At 46.0% G+C, this 20,563-nt stretch overlaps 1 protein-coding gene across 2 annotated transcripts in view; it reads left to right on the forward strand.

Moving 5' to 3' along the window:
• The window catches only part of LOC119954397, a 40,533-nt gene that overhangs the window by 13,005 nt on the left and 6,965 nt on the right, over positions 1 to 20,563 (forward strand). The window contains exons 2-5 of one of the 2 annotated variants that reach the window (XM_038779593.1): positions 8,677 to 8,831; positions 12,369 to 12,573; positions 15,363 to 15,422; positions 15,698 to 15,745. In XM_038779593.1, coding sequence (XP_038635521.1) covers positions 8,677 to 8,831; positions 12,369 to 12,573; positions 15,363 to 15,422; positions 15,698 to 15,745 — 468 coding nt within the window. The remainder of the gene's footprint in view (positions 1 to 8,676; positions 8,832 to 12,368; positions 12,574 to 15,362; positions 15,423 to 15,697; positions 15,746 to 20,563) is intronic. The other variant, XM_038779594.1, reaches the window with a different exon arrangement.

Below are 20,563 nucleotides of genomic sequence, written 5' to 3' on the forward strand. Positions count from 1 at the left end.
AAATTTGCAACTTTATTGAGGGCACACACACAGACAAATTCCCATAAATTGCAGACAAGGGTTCCTGACATTCATTTAATCTCAAATGGAATTTGCACCTAGTTGCTCCAATTTGCTGCAAAGTATTCATTGAATGTCTGATTTCACCACAACACAGAATTAGGTCATTGACCCTTCTTATCGTTGCCGGCCTTTATGCTTCACACAAGCTTACTTAATCTAATCCTATCAATACATAAGAAAATAAGAACGAGCAGCCGGTTGAGGCCCTTCAGCCCCTCGAGCCCGCTCCACCATTCAATACGATCATGGCTGATCCCCTCTCAGCCTCAGCGCCACTCTCCTGCCCGTTCTCCATAACCCATTAACCCTTTACAGTGAAAAATCTGTCTTTCGCCATCTTAAATTTACTCAATGTCCCAGTATCCACTGCACTCAGGGGTCATGAATTTCACAGATTCAACACCCTATGAGAGAAGTAATTTCTCCTCAACTCTGTTTTTTAAAGCCCATTATCCTAAAGCTGTGACCTCTCATTCTAGATTGCCCCACACGAGGAAACATCCGCTCTCCATCTACTTTGTCAATGCCTTTTATCACCTTACACAGCTCAATTAGATCTCCTCTCATTCTTATAAATTCAAGAAAGTATAGACCTAAACTGTTCAATCTCTCTTCATACGACAAACCACTCATCTCTGGAATCAATCTGGTGAACCTCATCTGAACTGCCTCCAACGCAACGACATCCTTCCTCAAAGAAAGGAACCATAACTGCACACAGTGGGCGGGATTCTCTGCTCCTGAGGCCAAGTGTTGACGCCGTCGTAAACGCTGTCGCGTTTCTCGACGGAGTCAACAGGCCCTCAGGAGCAGCGATTCTGACCCCTACAGGGGGCCAGCACGGCACTGGAGTGACCCACGCCGCTCCAGCTGCCGATACAGGCGTCAGCTGTGTGCTGCAGGTCTGCGCACGTGCAGTGGGGCCGGCGCCAATGCGCGCCTGCTCAGTGGCTCCCTTCTCCGCGCCGACCCTGATGCATCACGGCGTAGGGCCACAGGGGCCGGCGCGGAACAAAAGAGGCCCCCAGCCCGAGAGGCCGGCCCGCCGATCGGTAGGCCCCGATCGCGGGCCAGGCCACAGCGGAGGCCGCCCCCGGGGTCGTACCCCGCTTCCCCCCCCCCCCAACCAGGTCGCCCCCGGATGCATACATGACGAGGTCTGCCGGGTAAGACCACAGGTGGACGGCGCCGGAGAATCGGCGGGGCGGCATCGCGCGATCCGCGCCCGTCCCAGCGATTCTCCGGCCCGGTCTGGGCTGACTGAATCCCGCCCAATGTTCCAGGTACGGTCTCACCAATGCCTTGTACAGTTACAGCAACACTTCCCTACTTTTATACTCAATTCCTTTAGCTAAAAAGACCAAAATTCAATTAGCCTTCCTTATTACCTGCTGTCCCTGCAAACCCTTTCTCACTCATGTGTCTCTTCCTCTCAAGTGCTATTTGTCTCAAATATTCCATTTGGAAGCAAGTTTTACATTCCACATACTTACTGGCCTTTTGAACCCTTTAATGATTTGAAAGCCTGGGAAAACTCAACAAGTCTGCCATCATTTTTGGAGAGAGAAACAATAATCTTTCATGTCGATTTGACTCTTCATCAGAACTAAAGAGAGCGTGAAATGTGATGGATTATGTACCATATAAGAGGGGGTGGAGTATTTGGAGCAGGGTAGAAGGTCAGATTGCAACAATGATGTGGAGATGCAACAAGACAGAGGAGGTGTTGATGGCAGTGTGAAGGGCTATGGAGGTTGCCGATAATGGCATTGGATAAGGTAGCAGAAAGTGTGACTAGGTGAACAAAGCTCAGTGATCAGTGAAATCAAAACTGGAGGAAAAGTGACAGATGGTCCAGTAAGTGGATGGGGGAGGAGGGGATGCGGGTTCTCTGAGACATCTTCTTGGCTGGAATGAGAGTGTGTGGCAAGTGGAACGCTTTATAAACAGCTCCTGCTTCTCGGGCTCTTTAATGCGAATCCGCTGCAGTAAATCTGGCCCCAGTAGGGATGGCAATTGCTTCCAATTTTTGTTGGCAGTGTGTTGGCCCAATTGCATCTCCTGAATTTCGGATCAAATAGCGCCCGTGTGGTAATGCGAATTGCACACCATTCAGTTCGGTCGATAACACTTGGGGCGGGATTTACCGACCAACCCGTCACGTGGTTTTCGACGGCAGAGGCGGCCTGCCAGCAAGATTTATCGACCCCGCCGTTGTCAACGGGATTTCCCGGTGACTGCACACCTTGTCGTCGGGAAACCACCGGCGTGGGGCTGGAATATCCGGCCAGTGTGAACAGCCTTAGTCTCCAAAACGGAGAATCCAGCCCAACATCATCAAAACAGATGCGAGGGAGGTGGAGAAACAGGGAGAATGGGATGGTGTCCTTAAGCAACCAGGGTGTGAGGAGCTGGAGCTGAGGTAGTCGTGGGAATCATTGGGCTTGTAACGAGTATCGATCGTCAGTCTGGAATTGGAGATAGGGATGGAGAGGTCAAGGAAGGGTCAGAGATGGACCATGTGAAGGAGTCAGAAGGGTGGAGATTGGAAGCAAAAACGAAAATGTTTACCAAGTCCTGATGGGAACGTGAAGCGGCACCGATGCAGTCACCAATGCAGTCACCGATTTGTTACTTGTGGTGCAGAGTCCTTTGGAGTGTGACTACTTTGCTGAACATCTCTGTGCGCCTGTGTGAGGTCCTAATTCCTCTGTGGCCTTCAATTGCTCCTCCCATTCTTACTCCAATTTAGACACCTATTGCAGTGAAACCCAACAGCCTAGCTCCAAAACAGTGATGTCCTGGGCACTAAACTGGCTTTTAGTTTAGCTCTGATCTCAATTCGCTTCCTGATTATCACGCCATCTCCCTTCCACACTCAACATGCTTTCTCTTCCTGATTATCACGCCATCTCCCTTCCACACTCAACATGCTTTCTCTTCCTGATTATCATGCCATCTCTCTTCCACACTCAACATGCTTTCTCTTCCTGATTATCATGCCATCTCTCTTCCACACTCAACATGCTTTCTCTTCCTGATTATCACGCCATCTCCCTTCCACACTCAACATGCTTTCTCTTCCTGATTATCACGCCATCTCCCTTCCACACTCAACATGCTTTCTCTTCCTGATTATCACGCCATCTCCCTTCCACACTCAACATGCTTTCTCTTCCTGATTATCACGCCATCTCCCTTCCACACTCAACATGCTTTCTCTTCCTGATTATCACGCCATCTCCCTTCCACACTCAACATGCTTTCTCTTCCTGATTATCACGCCATCTCCCTTCCACACTCAACATGCTTTCTCTTCCTGATTATCACGCCATCTCCCTTCCACACTCAACATGCTTTCTCTTCCTGATTATCACGCCATCTCCCTTCCACACTCAACATGCTTTCTCTTCCTGATTATCACGCCATCTCCCTTCCACACTCAACATGCTTTCTCTTCCTGATTATCACGCCATCTCCCTTCCACACTCAACATGCTTTCTCTTCCTGATTATCACGCCATATCCCTTCCACACTCAACATGCTTTCTCTTTCATGTTGGAGTCTATCCCTCTCCACTTTTTCACCACTTCTCTATTCCCAGATGATTGATTTTCCCGTTTATCAAAATAACCCGCCCCCTGGTATTTTGTCCACTTTTCATGTGTAAGCTCTGACAATGAGAGTTCTTCTCAAATCATTTAGTTTTCTTCCCTTTACCTCAGGCAACCACCTGGAATCCAAATTTTAGTCCCATCTTATATTCCTCAATTTCAGTCATAGTCTAATTTTGGAAAACAATTTCCCCTTGACATATTGTCACCACAGCAGCTTTCGCAGGAGTTTTCCTACTCCCAGGCCATGTTTGAAAAACTGCTTTATCTTAACAGAGAAATAAACTTTCCAAAATGAACAAGCCCAATTTCCAGATTCTTTCCTCAATGAACTACTTTGCAAAGCAGGTGGAATCCTTTCCTGCATTAGCCGAGGTAGAGTATAAATCCTTAGTTAGGCCACAACTGTGTGAAGTTCTTGTTCCCTCATTTAAAAAATAAATAAATTTAGAGTACCCAATTATTTTTTCCAATTAAGGAGCAATTTAGTGTGGCCAATCCACCTACCCTGCACATCTTTTGGGTTGTGGGGGTTAAACCCACGCAAACACGGGGAGAATGTGCAAACTCCACACGGACAGTGACCCAGGGCTGGGATTCGAACCCAGGTCCTCAGCCCCGTAGGCAGCAATGCTAACCACTGTGCCACCATGCTGCCCCCTTCTTGTTCCCTCATTACAGAAATAGTTTACTTGCATTAGAGAAGGTACAGAGGAGATTTCTGAGGATGTTGCCACCCAGGACTGGAAAATTACAGCTATGAGGAAAGATTGGATAGACTGGGATTGTTCTCCTTGGAAAAGAGGACGCTGAGGGGAGATTTAATTGAGATGTATAAGGTTGTGAGGAGCCTGAAGAAAGTGGATGGGAAGGGCCTATTTACCTTAGCAGAGAGGTCAGTGACAACGGGACATAAATTTAAAGTGATTGGTAGAAAGATTAGAGGGGAGGTGAGGAAAACCTTTTTCATCCAGAAAGTTGTGGGGGTCTGGAACTCACCATCTGACAGGATTGGTATGTGTGAACACGGGAATTAGGAACAGAAGTCGGCCATTCAGCCCTTCGAGCCTGCTCCGCCGTTCAATCAGAACATGGCTGATCTCTTCCTGGTCTCAAATCCACCTCCCTACCTGTCCCCATATCCCTTTAACCCGTTTTTTAAACAGAAATATATCTATCGCCTGCTCCGAAGGATGATAGAAGCAAAAACCCTCAATCTTTTAAATGTTGCTTGGATGTGCATTTCGAGTGCCGTACCCTGCAGGGCAATGGACCAGATGCTGGAAAGTGGCATTAGGCTCGGTGGCTCATATTTTGGCCGGTGCAGACACTGTGGGACAAATGGCCTCTTTCTGTGACTTAAACCTTCTGTGACTCCATAATGTTTGGTTGTTCACTTGCCTCTTCTCCCAAATGATTAAAAGAACTATTTTAGAAATCTTAAAGAGACGTTTACACATTGTGTTGGGCAGTCTTCAAGTACCACAGTAGATGAAGTTTGACTCTGTTGACCCTCACTGGTTTCTGCCTCAGTGCGGTATGTGATGTCTGACAGAATAACACTCTAAGTCAATTATGCAAGTAAATCTCTCTTTATTACTAATACTTACACACACATAGTTACGTATAATTGCTTACTAGCTTTAAGACTCACTACTCAAACCATAAAAGGTACAACCCCTTGAAGGCTTGGCCAGGTGCTTGATCGGTGGTTGTCTCTGTTCGCTGAGCCCCGCTCAGGTCCTTCGTTCCTTCTGTAACAGTTGATCCCAGGTTGCACTGCCTTTGTGAATTCTGGTGTCCATTCTTATACTTTTTCCTCATGAAGGTCAATTATTCGTTAGCTGTTGCAGTTAGCTATTTTCTGTTTGGTCAAGCAGTTTAATCTTCGCACTTCGGCCTACTTCCTCTGATCAGAGGTTGATGTAATGTCTTATTTGGTGGCTCAAGACATTGTGGGCTGGATTCTCCACCGCATTTCTGTTTCACACCGCCAGCGGGATGCTCCGTTACGCCGGCCGGTCAATGGGGTTTCCCATTGTGGGGAAAACCCACGCCGTCGGGAAACCTCCGGGCTGCCGGCAAAATGGAGCATCCCGCTGGAGAATCCAGCCCTGTGTTGTTCAGTCATATGATCCGTCAGGTCAGCAAATGCCTTTTTCTTAGTCTTGTGGCCTTGTGAGCTGTAATGTCAGCAGAAGCCATTTTGGTCCTCTGGAGCCTTTGCCCAAGCCCTGAGCCTACAACTCAATGGTGATACTGTTCGTTTTGCCAGGTCACTGTTGTGCATTGACTGCTAAGGCCTCCTTATTAGTTTGCTCAATGTATGCAGCTTTGGTGCATTGCCTGATTTCCAGATTGAGTCATAGCATTTTCCAGCACAGAAAGAAGCCCTTCAGCCCATCATGTCTGCAGCAGCCATCAAGCATCTGTCTACCTTAATCACATTTTCCAGCACTTGGACCGATGAGCACTTGTACGCTATGATGTTTCAAGTGTTCATCCAATTGCTTTTTTTTTTAAATTTAGAGCACCCAATTCATTTTTTCCAATTAGGGGGCAATTTTGCATGTTCAATCCACCTACCCTGCACATCTTTGGGTTGTGGGGGCGATACCCACGCAGACACGGGGAGAATGTGCAAACTCCACACGGACAGTGACCCAGAGCCGGGATCGAACCTGGGACCTCGGCGCCGTGAGGCTGCAGTGCTACCACTGCGCCACCGTGCTGCCCCATCCAATTGCTTTTTAAGTACTATAAGGGTTCCCCCTCTACCACCCTTTCAGGCAGTGAGTTGCAGATTCCCAACACCCTCGAGGTTAAAAAGCTTTTCTTCAATTCCTCTCCAAATCTTCTGCCATTTGACTTAAATCTATGCCCCCTGGTTATTGGCTCTCCTACGAGGGGGAAAGGTTTCTTTCTCTTTACCCTGTCTCTGTCCCTCATAATTTTGTTCACCTAAATCAGGTCCCCTCCCCTCAGCCTTCTTTGCTCTGAGGAATACATCCGCCACCTATCCAGATTCTCTTCAAAGCTGAAACTCTCCAGCCCAGGCAACATCCTGGTGAATCTTTGCACCCTCTCTCGTGAAATTATATCTCCCTACAGTGTGGCGACCAGAACTTCACACAGTGCTCTAGCCGTGGCCTCATGAGCATTTTATACAGCTCCATCATAACCTTCCTGCCCTTATATGCTATGCCTCTCCTAATAAAGTAAGAGGTCTGACAACACCAGGTTAAAGTCCAACAGGTTTGTTACTTCTTACTGTGCTCACCCCAGTCCAACGCCGGCATCTCCACATCTCTCCTAATAAAGGAAAGTATCCCACAAGTATTATCAATCTGTCCTGCTGTTTTCGGCGATCTTTGGACATGCACCGCGAGGTCTGTCTGGTCCTCTATACTTCCTCGGGTCCAACTGTTCATTGTGTGTTCCGGACGGAATTGTCTTGGATGGATTGTATTGTGCAGCAATGAGACATACAAAATCGGAAGGGCTTGGGTTTCAGCCACAGGCAGTGCCATGTTAATTGGATCCAGATAGGAATACTGTTGCGTTGGGGGTGGGGGGGGGGGGGGGGGGTATGGCAGCATTGTTGCCAACTGTTTAATCCTCTTTGTGTGAAAGAGTTTGTAAAACAATAGGCATTATGAAAAAGGCCATTTCAGTCATCTTTATCTGCCTTTGGAAACAAGAGAATGTGAGATCAGGTCTTCCACCATGTGGTGAATGTAACTCCGTAATTTACACTATTGTATATACATGAGACCATGCATTTGTAAGCACAGTTGCGTTGCCTGACCACTAGGGGGAGTAGCGCTGGGAATGCTTAGGAGTTTGTACAGGACTCCACCCTTGGCCCACGACTCCTCCCCATGGACTGCTGTATAAATACCAATGCTCAGAGCCAGTCGTTCAGTTCATCGAGAGTTCAACGCGGAACAGGCTGGCGCTGTTGTAAGTAGATTAAAATCACTGTTCATATCTTAAAGCACGTGTCTAGTGAATTGATGGTTCCATCACACCAATTGAGTTAATATTTACAGTCAGTTTAATATAGTTGCTTCACTTTGCTTTTTGTAGATCAGGAAAGAAAATAGAAAGACTTGCATCTTCCACAACCTCATGATGTCCAGAGTTCTTCATAGCCAATGAAGTACTTTTGAAGTGTGATCACTATTGTAATGCAGAAAGCGCAGCAGGCAGTTTGCAGAGAGCAAGGACCCACCAGCAGCAAATGGATAACGATCAGCTAATCTGTAAATGGGAATACATTTCATTTCTTGCAGTCAGAAAGTTCAGGGTTGCAGTGTCACTCCAGGACTTGCGCACGTATATCATGGAGGATACGCCAGTACAGCGCTGAGGGTGTGCTGTGCGGTCAGAGGTGCTGCCTTCTGAATGGACGTTAACCTGCAATCTTGGCTATGCTCTCAGGTGGAAAATAAAATCCTATAGCATTATTTTGACAAAGAGCAGGTGGGATTTATCCTCGGTGCTGTAAGCCTTGGTGAACGACACAGAAGTAGGTTGTCTGGGCATTATCGCATTGCTGTTTGTGGGAGGGTGCTGTGTGAAATCTGGCTTCCTGCATTACAACAGTGAACGACTGTAAAGAATTTGAGACATCTGGTAGACATGAATAGGCTACACAAAAATGAAAGTCCTTCTTCCTCTCATATGAAACTCTTGTTTTAGATTTTTTTTCTTCTTGCCTCCTGGTAGCTGAGGCACGATAACTTTTAACAGATAACATTTCTCTGATTTGGAGAATTTGGAAACTTGGCAGAGTAACAGGGACATCATTTACATTTTGTCCTTGTGATGAAATTTGCTACTTTCCCACTGAGACACTCAAGTTTAGAGGCAGTGTGAGAAGTTGTGGATATAAGCCACACGCACGCCGCAGGTGTGATATCATGCACTGTGTTTGCCACAATTCAACCATTGGTACAAATTTAATACATTTCTTTTTTCCTCTTTCTGTAACCAGACTCTGAAGCAGCAGAAACAATAAACTGCAATCCCATTTGGAGGCGAGTTGGAGATAATGTCACCATACCATGTTCTTATCGCCCAAAATCAGACCAAAATGGCTACTTGGACATCGAGTGGGCGATCAGAAACATCAACGAGTCTGATCAAATGGTAATAATATTTATTAAACTAGAGACCGTATGTTCATAGGGTTGGCACCTGGATCTGGTGTGATGTAAAAATTGCTCTTTGACCAATCGTTGGGTCCTAAGGTCTCTTTCTTTGATTCGGTTTTGGTTTTTATCAGATTATGTTCCTGTGAACTGCCACGAGACTACTAAAGCTGCTATATTATTTGTTGAATAACCTTTTCTTCACACACTGCTTTACCATGATGGCATTGCAGAGACTGAGGACTCGCCTTGTATAAACCCCACTCACCTTTTGAGAATTAACAAAAAATATATTTGCATCACGCCAATTCCTCCTCAGAGCGATGAATGCAGTCACCATTCTTCTGCACAACGCCCCAAACTTAATTTTTTTCTTTGAAATTAAACTTGAAATTTGCCCAGGCCTTTCAATTATTATGTCACAAAGATGTGCAAGCAATGAGAAAAATAACAACCCAGGCTCGAAAAATAGAACAAAGCCTTTGTGAAAAGGCTAACGTGACATTATTTTATCTCAACTGCCAATTATTTTTCTCAGAATATTTTTGATCATTCTCCACATTCTGAGGTGCGTTCAACACATTTGTTCTGTTAAAAAAAAAATCAAGCAGTCCTGAGCATCACTCTGAGCTTGTCTCTTCAAGCAACTGTTTTGCCAGAGTGTCAGTTTTGGTGTGAAAGTGTAATTGCTGTCAGGTGTTATGTTACACACCACTTGCCAGCCAGTGTTGCAAACGGTACAGATTGTGGTTGTCTGTTGCCAATCTGGAAGCTCTACAGTTATGACTTTAAATTGAACTATGCAAGAGAATTAAAGAATCTTTGAATTGTCTATGAAATTCATCGTTTCAAAATTTAAAAAATGATCCATTTCTCTATTCAGTGATTCAGTTGACTAAAGAATATGGACTAATGGCAACAAAAATTCTATTTAATTAAAGCAAAAATCAAGCTTCCCGGATAGGTGTATGGAAAGCATGCATTGAAAGAGACTACAAGGTGTAAGTTTGAATTTAAGAGTGTTTTTTAGCACTGAGGAGCCGAATTCAGAGATCGGGCTGCACCTTGAAAGGGTGCCCCGCTTTCTAAGTGAGCTTGTGGGCCCTCACACACCCCAGCCATGGGCAATGTCTGTGGTCAGATAAACGAGAATCCAAGATTTTCTGGGCGACACGGTGGCACAGTAGTTAGCACTGTAGGCTTACTCACTCTTCCAACTTCTTCCGTCGGGAAGGAGATACAGAAGTCTGAGAACACGAACGAACAGACTCAAAAACAGCTTCTTCCCCGCTGTCACCAGACTCCTAAATGACCCTCTTATTGACTGACCTCATTAACACTACACCCTGCATGCTTCATCCGATGCCAATGCTTATGTAGTTACATTGTATATATTGTGTTGCCCTATTATGTATTTTTTTTAAATTCCCTTTTCTTCCCATGTAGGGGCTGGTTTAGCACACCGGGCTAAATCGCTGGCTTTTAAGGCAGGCCAGCAGCACGGTTCCATTCCCGTACCAGCCTCCCCGAACAGGCGCTGGAATGTGGTGACTAGGGGCTTTTCACAGTAACTTCATTGAAGCCTACTCGTGACAATAAGCGATTTTCATTTCATTTCATGTACTTAATGATCTGTTGAGCTGCTCGCAGAAAAATACTTTTCACTGTACATCGGTACACGTGACAATAAACAAATCCAATCCAATCCAATCCACTGCTGCCTCACAGTGCCAGGGACCCTGGGTTCAAATCGGCCTTGGGTGACGGTGTGGAGTTTGCGTGCGTTTCCTCCAGGTGCTCTGGTTTCCTCCCAAAGCCCAAAGCAGGTTAGTTGGATTAGCCCTGTTCAATATGCGAAGCTGGGACATGGGAGTGGGGCCAGGTAGCCTGCTCTTTCAGAGGGTCAATGCAGACTAGATGGGCCAAATGGCATCTTTCTGCACTGTAGGGATTCTACGGATCCATATTAAATCAAGAAAACTGACAGCAGGTGAGCTACAAAGCCAACATCAGAACCCAAATCTCTTTGGCAAGACAAGATAGCTACAAGTTTTAAAAGTCTGGTAACAGTTGACAAGTTTAGTTAGATTAATGCCCTTTTACTAAATTTGATAGATTTGTCACAATCACCAAAAATATGAGATGAAATGAAATGAAAATCGCTTATTGTCACGAGTAGGCTTCAATGAAGTTACTGTGAAAAGCCCCTAGTCGCCACATTCCGGCGCCTGTCCGGGGAGGCTGGCACGGGAATCGAACCGTGCTGCTGGCCTGCTTGGTCTGCTTTAAAAGCCAGCGATTTAGCCCAGTGAGCTAAACCAGATGAGATGTACATGAAAAGGTTATGACTGGTGGAAATTGCATATTTGGACAATTTTGCAGAGTTAATCAAACTCCCTTGTTTCTGAGAGAAACTGACGTTTCATAATAAACAGGACGGTATTTATCATCGAGTGTTATTATTATACATCTTTTTTAAATCCGTTGCTGATGTCTCAGTAAATGCTACGATGTCATTAGTTATTGTTGCTGTTACCCATATATATTAGTATTTAATTGTCTGTTATTTCGATGTTTAACTAGCTGCTCCCAATTTCGAGACCATACTGTATTTCAAACTTTGTTATTTTCATATATTAAAGAAGATGAACTTATAGCGCGTTTTTGACTACCATTTTGTGGTCAAGTTACCACAGCATTGAAATGGTGTGGGATGAAAACATGGCTTCTCGCCAGCTTTTAATATCCAAGTGTCTCGTGCTTTCTCAAAGTATGAGCTGGAGTTTATGGGGTGCGTGCGCCCCAATCCCTGGGGTGAAGTCCGTCAGAAGCATCCCCCCCCCCCATGAAAAACTGAATGCCTTGCAGTCATTATACGTTCGGTGGGGCACTTGTTGACTCACGGCAAGTGTTCTGCCCCATTTGGCCCACAGTGCCAGCTTTGAGCAGTGGCTATCTCTGGAACTACAAGCAATCCCCAAAGAAGAGCTGATTAAAGCCAGACTTGAGGTAAGTCCAGGCTGTCACCAAAGCCAGGTTGGCAGACCCCGGCAAGGGGGATAAGGGAGTGTGGGGGTGGGGGGAAGGGGGAAGGGGGGAGGTTTGAGAGGCTGGGAGAAGGTTAAAGACGGAGTTTGACCTTGGGGTTATATATGAGCCAGTGGATCCACAAAGATGGTCCCACCCAACCTTGCCAGGTGTCAGCCCTGCACAACGTGGGCAACAGGGCATGATGAGACACTTAAGTGGCCATTCATAGGCCCAAGTGCAGGCAAGCTGTTCTGACTTCCCCCCACCTCCCCCCAATACTCATTATAAAATGGAAGAGAAATGGAGGTGCGGGCAGTTAGGCGATGGGCAGGTCCGGTGTTGCATTTTACACACCTCTTCCCTTTAAGCGCACCAGCGGTGTCCATAAGATCCAGCCCTATGTCTTTGAGAATTATATCAGGAAGAAGGTAACTCTTAACAATGACACTGATTGAAGTTGCCGCATAATTCTTCATAGTATAACTCTGATTTAACTTTGTGGCAGATCTTAACACAAGCAGGTGGAAAGGTTTATGTGACTCCTGGTTGGCAGCAGAGAATCTCCTTTGCCTCTGAAAATGGCAGTAAGGGAGACGCTTCGCTGTATTTTAATTCACTGGATGTGAACGACAGTGGAATCTACAACTGCAAAGTGAAGATAGACGGCAAGATTGAACAGAAAACTTGCAACTTAACTGTACAGGTTCAAGGTGGGTCTTCATATGTTAATATATCTGAAAGTAAAGATAAGGAGTTGTGTACATCATGCGCACAAACCCCGTTACACACAGAGTTTAGTTTTACGCACATTCATTTTCTTCTACCCAGTTCTATATGGATGGGGTTCCTTGCCGCTGAATTAGGGACACATTCAGAAAAACATTTAAATTTCTGTGTTTTCTAAAAATTCTCTTGTCATCTACACACGCTTCTTTGTTGAAGCACCCTCGTTTGCTCATGGGCTCCCCAACTCCAAAATACCTAGGATGGTAGCAGTGATTATATTATTGGACAAGTAATCCAATAATTCAGAAACATGAGTTCAAATCCCCCAATGGCTGCTGGGGGAATTCAAATCCAGCTAATTAAATAAATCTGGAATGTAAAATTAGTCTTAGTAACAGGAAACATGATGGAGAATTAACGTTTCAAGTCCGTATGATTCTTCTTCAGGGATGAAGATGGGTAGAAATGTGATGTGATGTGTAGTTTGAGAGGGAGGTAGAGAAAGTGGAGCAGAATAAAAAGGCCAGGGATTGGTGGGAGCTGGGGAGAGATCGGCAAAGACGTCAATGGATGCAAGACAAAGGGAAAGTTCATGGAAGTGTTAAAGACTAAAGATGGTGATGATAATGGCATAAAGGTAAGGTAGCCGAATGTGTTAATAGCAGAACAGGGATCAGCACGCTGTGAAAGCAAAACAAGTTACAGAAAGCCCTGTGGGGGAGGGTTTTGGGAAAATATCAAAATGGAGGAGAGAGTTCATGACCTGAATTTGTTGAACTCGGTGTTAAGTCCAAAATGCTGAGTATCCAATCGGATCAGGTGCTGTTCCTGCACTTTGAGTTGGGCTTCACTGGAGCGTTGCAGCAGGCCAAGGTCAGAAATGTGGGCATGGGAGCAAGATGACGAGTTAAAACGGCAAGTATTGGGAAGGTCAGGATCATTCTTGTGGACTGAGGAAATGTGTTCCACAAAGCAATCACCCAGTCTGCGTTAAGTCTCCCCAGTGTCGGGAAGACCACATTTTAAGCAGTGAATACAGTAGAACAAATTGAAATACTGTTCCACCTGAAAGGAGTGTTTGGGGCCTTGGATAGTGAGGAGGTAAAGGAGCAGGTGTTGCACCCGCTGAGATTGCAAGGGAAGGTGCCCTGGGAAGGGGATGCGGTGTTGGAGGTGATGGGCTCGACCAAGGTGTGTTTTGTGGTAGCATCATGTTGGAGTTGGTTGAAATGGCGGAGGATGATCCTTTGAATACAGAGGCTATGGGGTGTAAAGCGAGGACAAGGGGATTCTGGGAGGGAGGGGAAGGGGCGAGGCAGAGGTGCGGGAGATAAGTCGAACATAGTTGAGGGCCCCATGATCATGCTGTTTTCGAAGGTGGCATAATTTCAACTGGAGTTCAACTGGGCTGGAGTTCCATGGGATGGAAGCGAGGTGTGAGGAGCTGTAGTTGAATTAGATGTGAGAGTCGATGGGTTTGTGATGAATATCTGTGGACAGTCTATCAGCAGAAATGGGGACAGAGAAATCATGGAAGAGAAAGTAAGTATGGACCATGTGTGAAGGTGAGAGAGGGGTGGAAATTGGAAGCAAAAATCAATGGGGGCAGCACGGTAGTATTGTGGATAGCACAATTGCTTCACAGCTCCAGGGTTTCCGGTTCGATTTCGGCTTGGGTCACTGTCTGTGCAGAATCTGCACATCCTCCCCATGTGTGCGTGGGTTTCCTCCGGGTGCTCCGGTTTCCTCCCACAGTCCAAAGATGTGCAGGTTAAGTGGATTAGTCATGATAATTGCCCTTAGTGTCCAAAATTGCCCTTAGTTTTGGGTGGGGTTACTGGGTTATGGGGATAGGGTGGAGGTGTGGGCTTGGGTAGGGTGCTCATTCCAAGAGCAGGTGCAGACTAGAATGGCCTCCTTCTACACTGTAAATTCTATGAAAACACTACTGGGTGTGATGCTAATAGCTGGTCAGCATACTGTCGCCACATGATCTTGTCCCTAGTCTGGACCGTGTAGGATATGGGACTTGCCTGCTGGGCCAGTACCGTGGTAGGCACCCACTGGGCAGTCATGTTGTAGCTCCATGCCAGTATTTGCTCACCTTGATGGAAAGAGAGCCTCTTGTAGTTTGTTTTCCCTTCTGGACATCTAGTGTAATTGGATCTTCTCTACAATCTCATGGGTTTCTTCGTATAAAAAGAACAAACATTGGTTCGTTGCTTCCTGCAACAGGATGTATGCCAGCAAGCTCTGGGTAGTGGCACGAGGTGTGTTTCGGTACGTGGCTCGGAAGCTGTTGGCACGTCGAACTAGTGGGGGAAGGTCAAGGCTGCCGACCAGAATAGCACCCAATCTGTGAGGAGCCGTTCCTGCTGGCGAACGCAGCTCAAAATCGACTAAAATGTGGCCTCAGCGCGAGAAACTCCGTGGCCCAAAAAACCGGCAAGATGCCGGTGAATAGTGGGGTGAATCTCGGCCCTGCAGCCGCCGTGAAATACCCCCACTAAACTTGCCCAAAAGCGGACTTCAACTTTTCTCCGTTGTATCACATCCAATGTTTCTGATTGGACTGAACAGAAATTAAATCAAAGCAAAGTGGTCAGGTGACAGTGCTCGAGTTTCCGGAGCAGGTAGGAGGAGGTGCTGACGAAGGAAAGAGAGAATTTCCATAGTCTGCGGTGAATGACAGTTGTTGGTATATTTTCTACCAGGTCTGCTGAGATCCTAAAGGACATTCAAATTGTTTACAATGTATGTTTTTTTTCTTCAGATATTCAGAGCACTTCAACCATCACTCCAACTACCGCGGTCACTCAACACAATGAAACAGGTAGGGCAATGAACACTCTTGGGTTTCTCATTATTCTTAACGTTGCTTCATATTGATTGAAAACTGCGTAGGATTCTGTGAATCAGACCAGCTGTTTTTGCACTGATACATCTCAGAGTTGCTGTCTCCTCAAGTGGAGCTTCCATCAGAATCTTGAGAAATGTCTGATTGTTGGTGATTTCTGTTCTAAAGATGTACATTCGTGTCCAGTCATAGAACCCACTGTTTTTATTAATCCACTGCTTTACTTTTTAATTTGCGAATCCTTGGTACAGAGCAATTGACCACGGAGCTGAACAGTACACTTCCAACGAAAACATCAGGTAAGGTCTAGATTCAAAAGGAATAGTAGAAAAGATGAAGAAAGAAAGTCTTGCTTTCCTCTAATGCCTTTCGCAACCTCAGGGTGTTCCAGATTGGCTTCAAGCCGATGAAATAATTTCTAAATGTAGGCATTGTTGAAAGGTAGGAAACCAGGTGGCCAGTTTGCACACAGAAATCTCCCACGAACAGCAAGGAAATAATGACCAGGTAACTTGTTAGTCACCAACATCCTTTTTTCTTCAAAATGATAGCACTATGAGAGGGCAGACCAGCCTTTGGATCAACATCTAATTCGAGAGATGGGACCAGTGTCAGTGCAACACGCCCTCAATTTAAGTGTCAGCTTTGGCTTTGTGCTCGAGGTGCTCAAGTTCTACACAAAACCCCGACTCGCACCAATCCACCAGAATCGTCCTGTAATCTTCAGGAATTGAGGACAAATCCCTGGCACACAACCCAGGAGAATTATCATGCGGGAAAAAAACTGTTCTTTAAATTTTCTTTGGATATTTTTGTTTAATTTTTTCTCAGTACAAAGCAGCTTAATAAACAATAATTTTACCAAGGAATTCTATTCCTTTAACCATCCTGATATCTGGTGTCAGGGTCTAGTAATCCAGGCATATGGACTAACGATCTGGATTCCTTTTTTTAAACTAAATTTAGAGGTACCCAATTCATATTTTCCAATTAAGGGGCAATTCAGCGTGGCCAATTAACCTACCCCGCACATCTGTGGGTTGTGGGGACGAAACCCACGCAGACACGGGGAGAATGTGCAAACTCCAGACGGACAGTAACCCAGAGCCGGGATCGAACCTGGAACTTTGGCGCCGTGAGGCAGCAGTGCTAACCACTGCACCACCGTGCTGCCCTGATCTAGATTCCTGAGGTCAAACTTCACCACTCCAATTGGTTGATTAATTTCATTAAATAAATCTGGAATTAATATATTTGCGTGAATAACTGCGACCATTTTGTTGTAAAATGGCTAAACGCTAATGTATTGAAGGAAACAAAATCTGCCATTCTTACCCAGGTGCGGCTGTTGAGTCCCGGGCGGCGGGTGAATCCAGTATCTGGGTTGTAAGGGTCCTTCCTGATGATTGCCTTATTTCCCCTTTCTTTATTTTGCCGTTGTCATTTCTGAACCGTGAAGCTGAATGGACGTGTATCTTTAAGTCAAGCAGCGGAGAGAATGAGCAATTCAAGAAGTTGCAACAGAGTACTTGATGCTCGTGTTCGAACAGGAATCACCCGGCTCCCGGAACGCACCGGCCATACCTGGGAGAACTTGCCAGGGCCCCGTTTAGTGCTGGTCCACACAAACATAGACCAAGTGTAACAGCACCTGGGATCTCCCAAGCCATTGGAGACCCCCAGGTTGTTGGGGACAGGGCAGGGTGGCACCCTGGCATTCCCCATGTGTTATGGGCCAGGGTTTAGAGAACCCCAAAGTGTATCATGGAGTTCACCTGACCCACAACTTTTAATAGATTGTGGTATGGGGAGCACATGGCCCACTATACAGGTGTGGTACAGCAGAAATGGGAAAGTATTTTTAAAGCAAAACAATGTTTATTCAATGAACTCTAGTTAACCTTTTTAAAACATCTTAGCAGCCATTAATTCAAATACAACCCCCAAAGAATACAACACTAAGTAATCCTTAATAACTTCCCAAACAACATCCAGAAGACAAAAGAAACACTTTTTAACAGAAGCACATCAGGTTTACATTCACTACTGAAAACATTTATAATTCTGAATTCACCAAATGTTCAAGAGATAGTCTTTTGATGGCAGAGAGAACAGCAGTACACCTGCTTGGTCTGACTTCAGCTCCAACACTGAAAACGAAACCAAAAAAACACAGACACACCCAAGCTTTTCTCAAAGTGAAACTAAAAAGCAGAGCCAGAGCTTAGCTCCACCCACACTCTGACATCGCTTCAGTAACATGAGCAGACAGACATTTCTTAAAGTGACATTGTCATGCCACATGGCACCTGGACACCTGAGCACTGCGTGCCCAAGTGGCACTGCCATGGTGCCTGGGGCACTTTGTGTGCCAGGGTGCCCAGGTGCCAGGTTGGCGCTGCCAGGAGTCAGGCCTGGGGGGGACCTTGCCAAGTAGAGGGCGGGTAGCCTCACTACAACAGATTATCTGGTCATTATCGCAATGCGATTTCTGGAAGTCTGTTCCCTGCGCAATTTGTCTGCTGTGTTTCCTCGATTATAACAGCAACTACACTTCAGAAGTTATTATCTGACCATAAAACACTTTGGGACTCCTGAGGCAGTATAAGGTGTTATATTAACCTAAGTCTTTATTTCATTTCCCCATTACAACAGTCCCATTATTACAGTTTGGTACAACAAATGGTTAAAAAGGACATACAATTCTTATATTCACAAAAAGGTTTTTAAACAAGTTTTAGCTAGATTGTTGCTGATTGCATTTGTGCAAGAAGCATGGGCAAGTCATAAGTGTTACAGCTGGGGCAGCACGGTGGCACAGTGGTTAGCATTGCTGCCTAATGCGCTGAGGACCCGGTTTCGAATCCCGGCCCTGGGTCACTGTCCGTGTGGAGTTTGCACATTCTCCCCATGTCTGCGTGGGTTTCGCCCCCACAACCCAAAAAGATGTGCAGGTTAGGTGAATTGGCCATGCTAAATTGCCCCTTAATTGGAAACATTAATTGGGTACTCTAAATTTTTTTTTAAAGTGTTACAGCTTTTGAGCATTATAACACTTAAACAAAAGCACCTGTTATAGCTGATTGAGATGAAAAGGACTGTAACACATTACTGAATTGGTAACGCAAAGTATTTTCACACCAAGGCAAAACAATTGTAAGAAAGGTTGAACACACCAACTTTAGCAAAACACTTCAAATTAACAACTGTGGACCTTTGCAAGTCAGCTGACTGTTTCCTTTGCAAGTGTAGCTGTTGATGAAGGAAATGGATTTGTGTATGCAAATTTTAAACTCTTTGATTCTTTTATCTATTACCTAAGGGGGGTCAAAGTTTATTGGAGTAGGCAGGAAAGTGGCATTGATGTTGCAGTCAGATCAACCATAATAGGGGCCTATCCTGCTCCTAATTCATATGTTTGTATGTTATTTAAGTAGACTTGACTGCATAAGGTATCAGACATGAGCAAAAGCCTGAGTGAGGTATTTGGAGGAGGAAACTGGTGTCATGAAGCCATTATGAATACTTCCAGCCACAGCTGGCAGCCCTGGTCGGATGTCTCTTGCTTTCATTCATACCTGACATCAATGCATAGACATCAATGCAACATCTCCAATAGTTTTTCCTTCCACACCCACGATCACACCCATACCATGGCAGCACAGTGGCAGAGTTGTTAGCCCTGCTGCCTTACAGCGCCAGAGACCTGGGTTCGATTCCGGCCTTGGGTGATTACGTGGAGCTTTCATGTTTCCTCCGGGTGCTCCAGTTTCCTCCCACAGTCCAAAGATTTTTTTTTCCTTTTTTTAAATATATATATATTTTTTAGAGTACCCAATTCATTTTTTTACAATTAAGGGGCAATTTAGCGTGGCCAATCCACCTACCCTGCACATTTTTTGGGTTGTGGGGGCGAAACCCACGCAGACACGGGGAGAATGTGCAAACTCCACACGGACAGTGACCCCGAGCCGGGATCGAACCTGGGGCCTTGGCGCCGTGAGGCAGCAGGGCTAACCCACTGCGCCACCGTGCTGCCCTCCACAGTCCAAAGATGTGCAGATTAGGTGGATTGGCCATGATCAATGCATGGGCTTGCACCTCCAGATAAAACACTTCCTCCGCAAAGAGACAGTAGGGTACCCCGGGACCCCAGAAAACACACTACTAGAGGATCTCATAGGCACAAGCAGCGAGAAGAGGGGGCCATGTGGGAAAATATACGGATAGCTACTGGACAGAGCCCGAACATCACTGGACGAGACCAGACAAAAATGGGAGGGCGAACTTGGGGGTCAGAGGTAGGGTGGGGACTCTGGAGTGAAGCACTGAGCAGGGTGAACTCCACCTCCTCCTGCACAAGGCTAAGCCTAATGCAGCTCAAAGTGGTGCACAGAGCGCACCTGACCAGAACCCGAATGAGCCAGTTCTTCCCGGACGTAGAGGATAAATGTAAACGGTGCCAGAGGGGCCCGGCCAATCACACCCGCATGTTTTGGGCTTGCCCCAAGCTTGCTGGGTTCTGGACAGCCTTCTCCGAGGTGTGGGGGTGAGGGTGAAGCCATGCCCAATAGTGGCAATCTTTGGGGTATCGGATCAGCCAGAGTTACACATGGGGAAGGGAGCTAACGCCCTTGCTTTCGCTTCCCTAATCACACGCCGGAGAATCCTGCTCGGCTGGCTATCGGCAGCACCACCTACAGCTGCAGACTGGCTTGCTGACCTCTCTGAATTTCTCCATTTGCAGAAGATTAAGTCCGCCATCCGAGGGTCAGAGGAAGGCTTCCTTGATACTTGGGGGCAGTTTGTCGGCCTGTTCCAAAACCTGTTCGAGGCCAGCAACAAGGAGTAAGCTAAGAACAAAAACAACAAGATAGATGAGGAACCAAAGGAGTGCGCAACCCAATCAATGCACGGGCTTCCGGGGAGGGAATGGGGGAGTGGGCCTCAGTAGGGTGCTCTTTCGAAAGGTCGGTGCAGCCTCGATGGGCTGAATGGCCTCCTACTGCATTGTAGGGATTCTATGCATGCAGCTTTGCTCCTTTCCTCTACATTTTCTATATGCTTTGTCTTTTATTGTATTTTTGGAATGTGTGAAATAGTCGAATGGTCATGTT

Source organism: Scyliorhinus canicula, chromosome 19 (genome assembly GCF_902713615.1).
Source record: "Scyliorhinus canicula chromosome 19, sScyCan1.1, whole genome shotgun sequence".
Classification (NCBI taxonomy): Eukaryota; Metazoa; Chordata; class Chondrichthyes; order Carcharhiniformes; family Scyliorhinidae; genus Scyliorhinus; species Scyliorhinus canicula.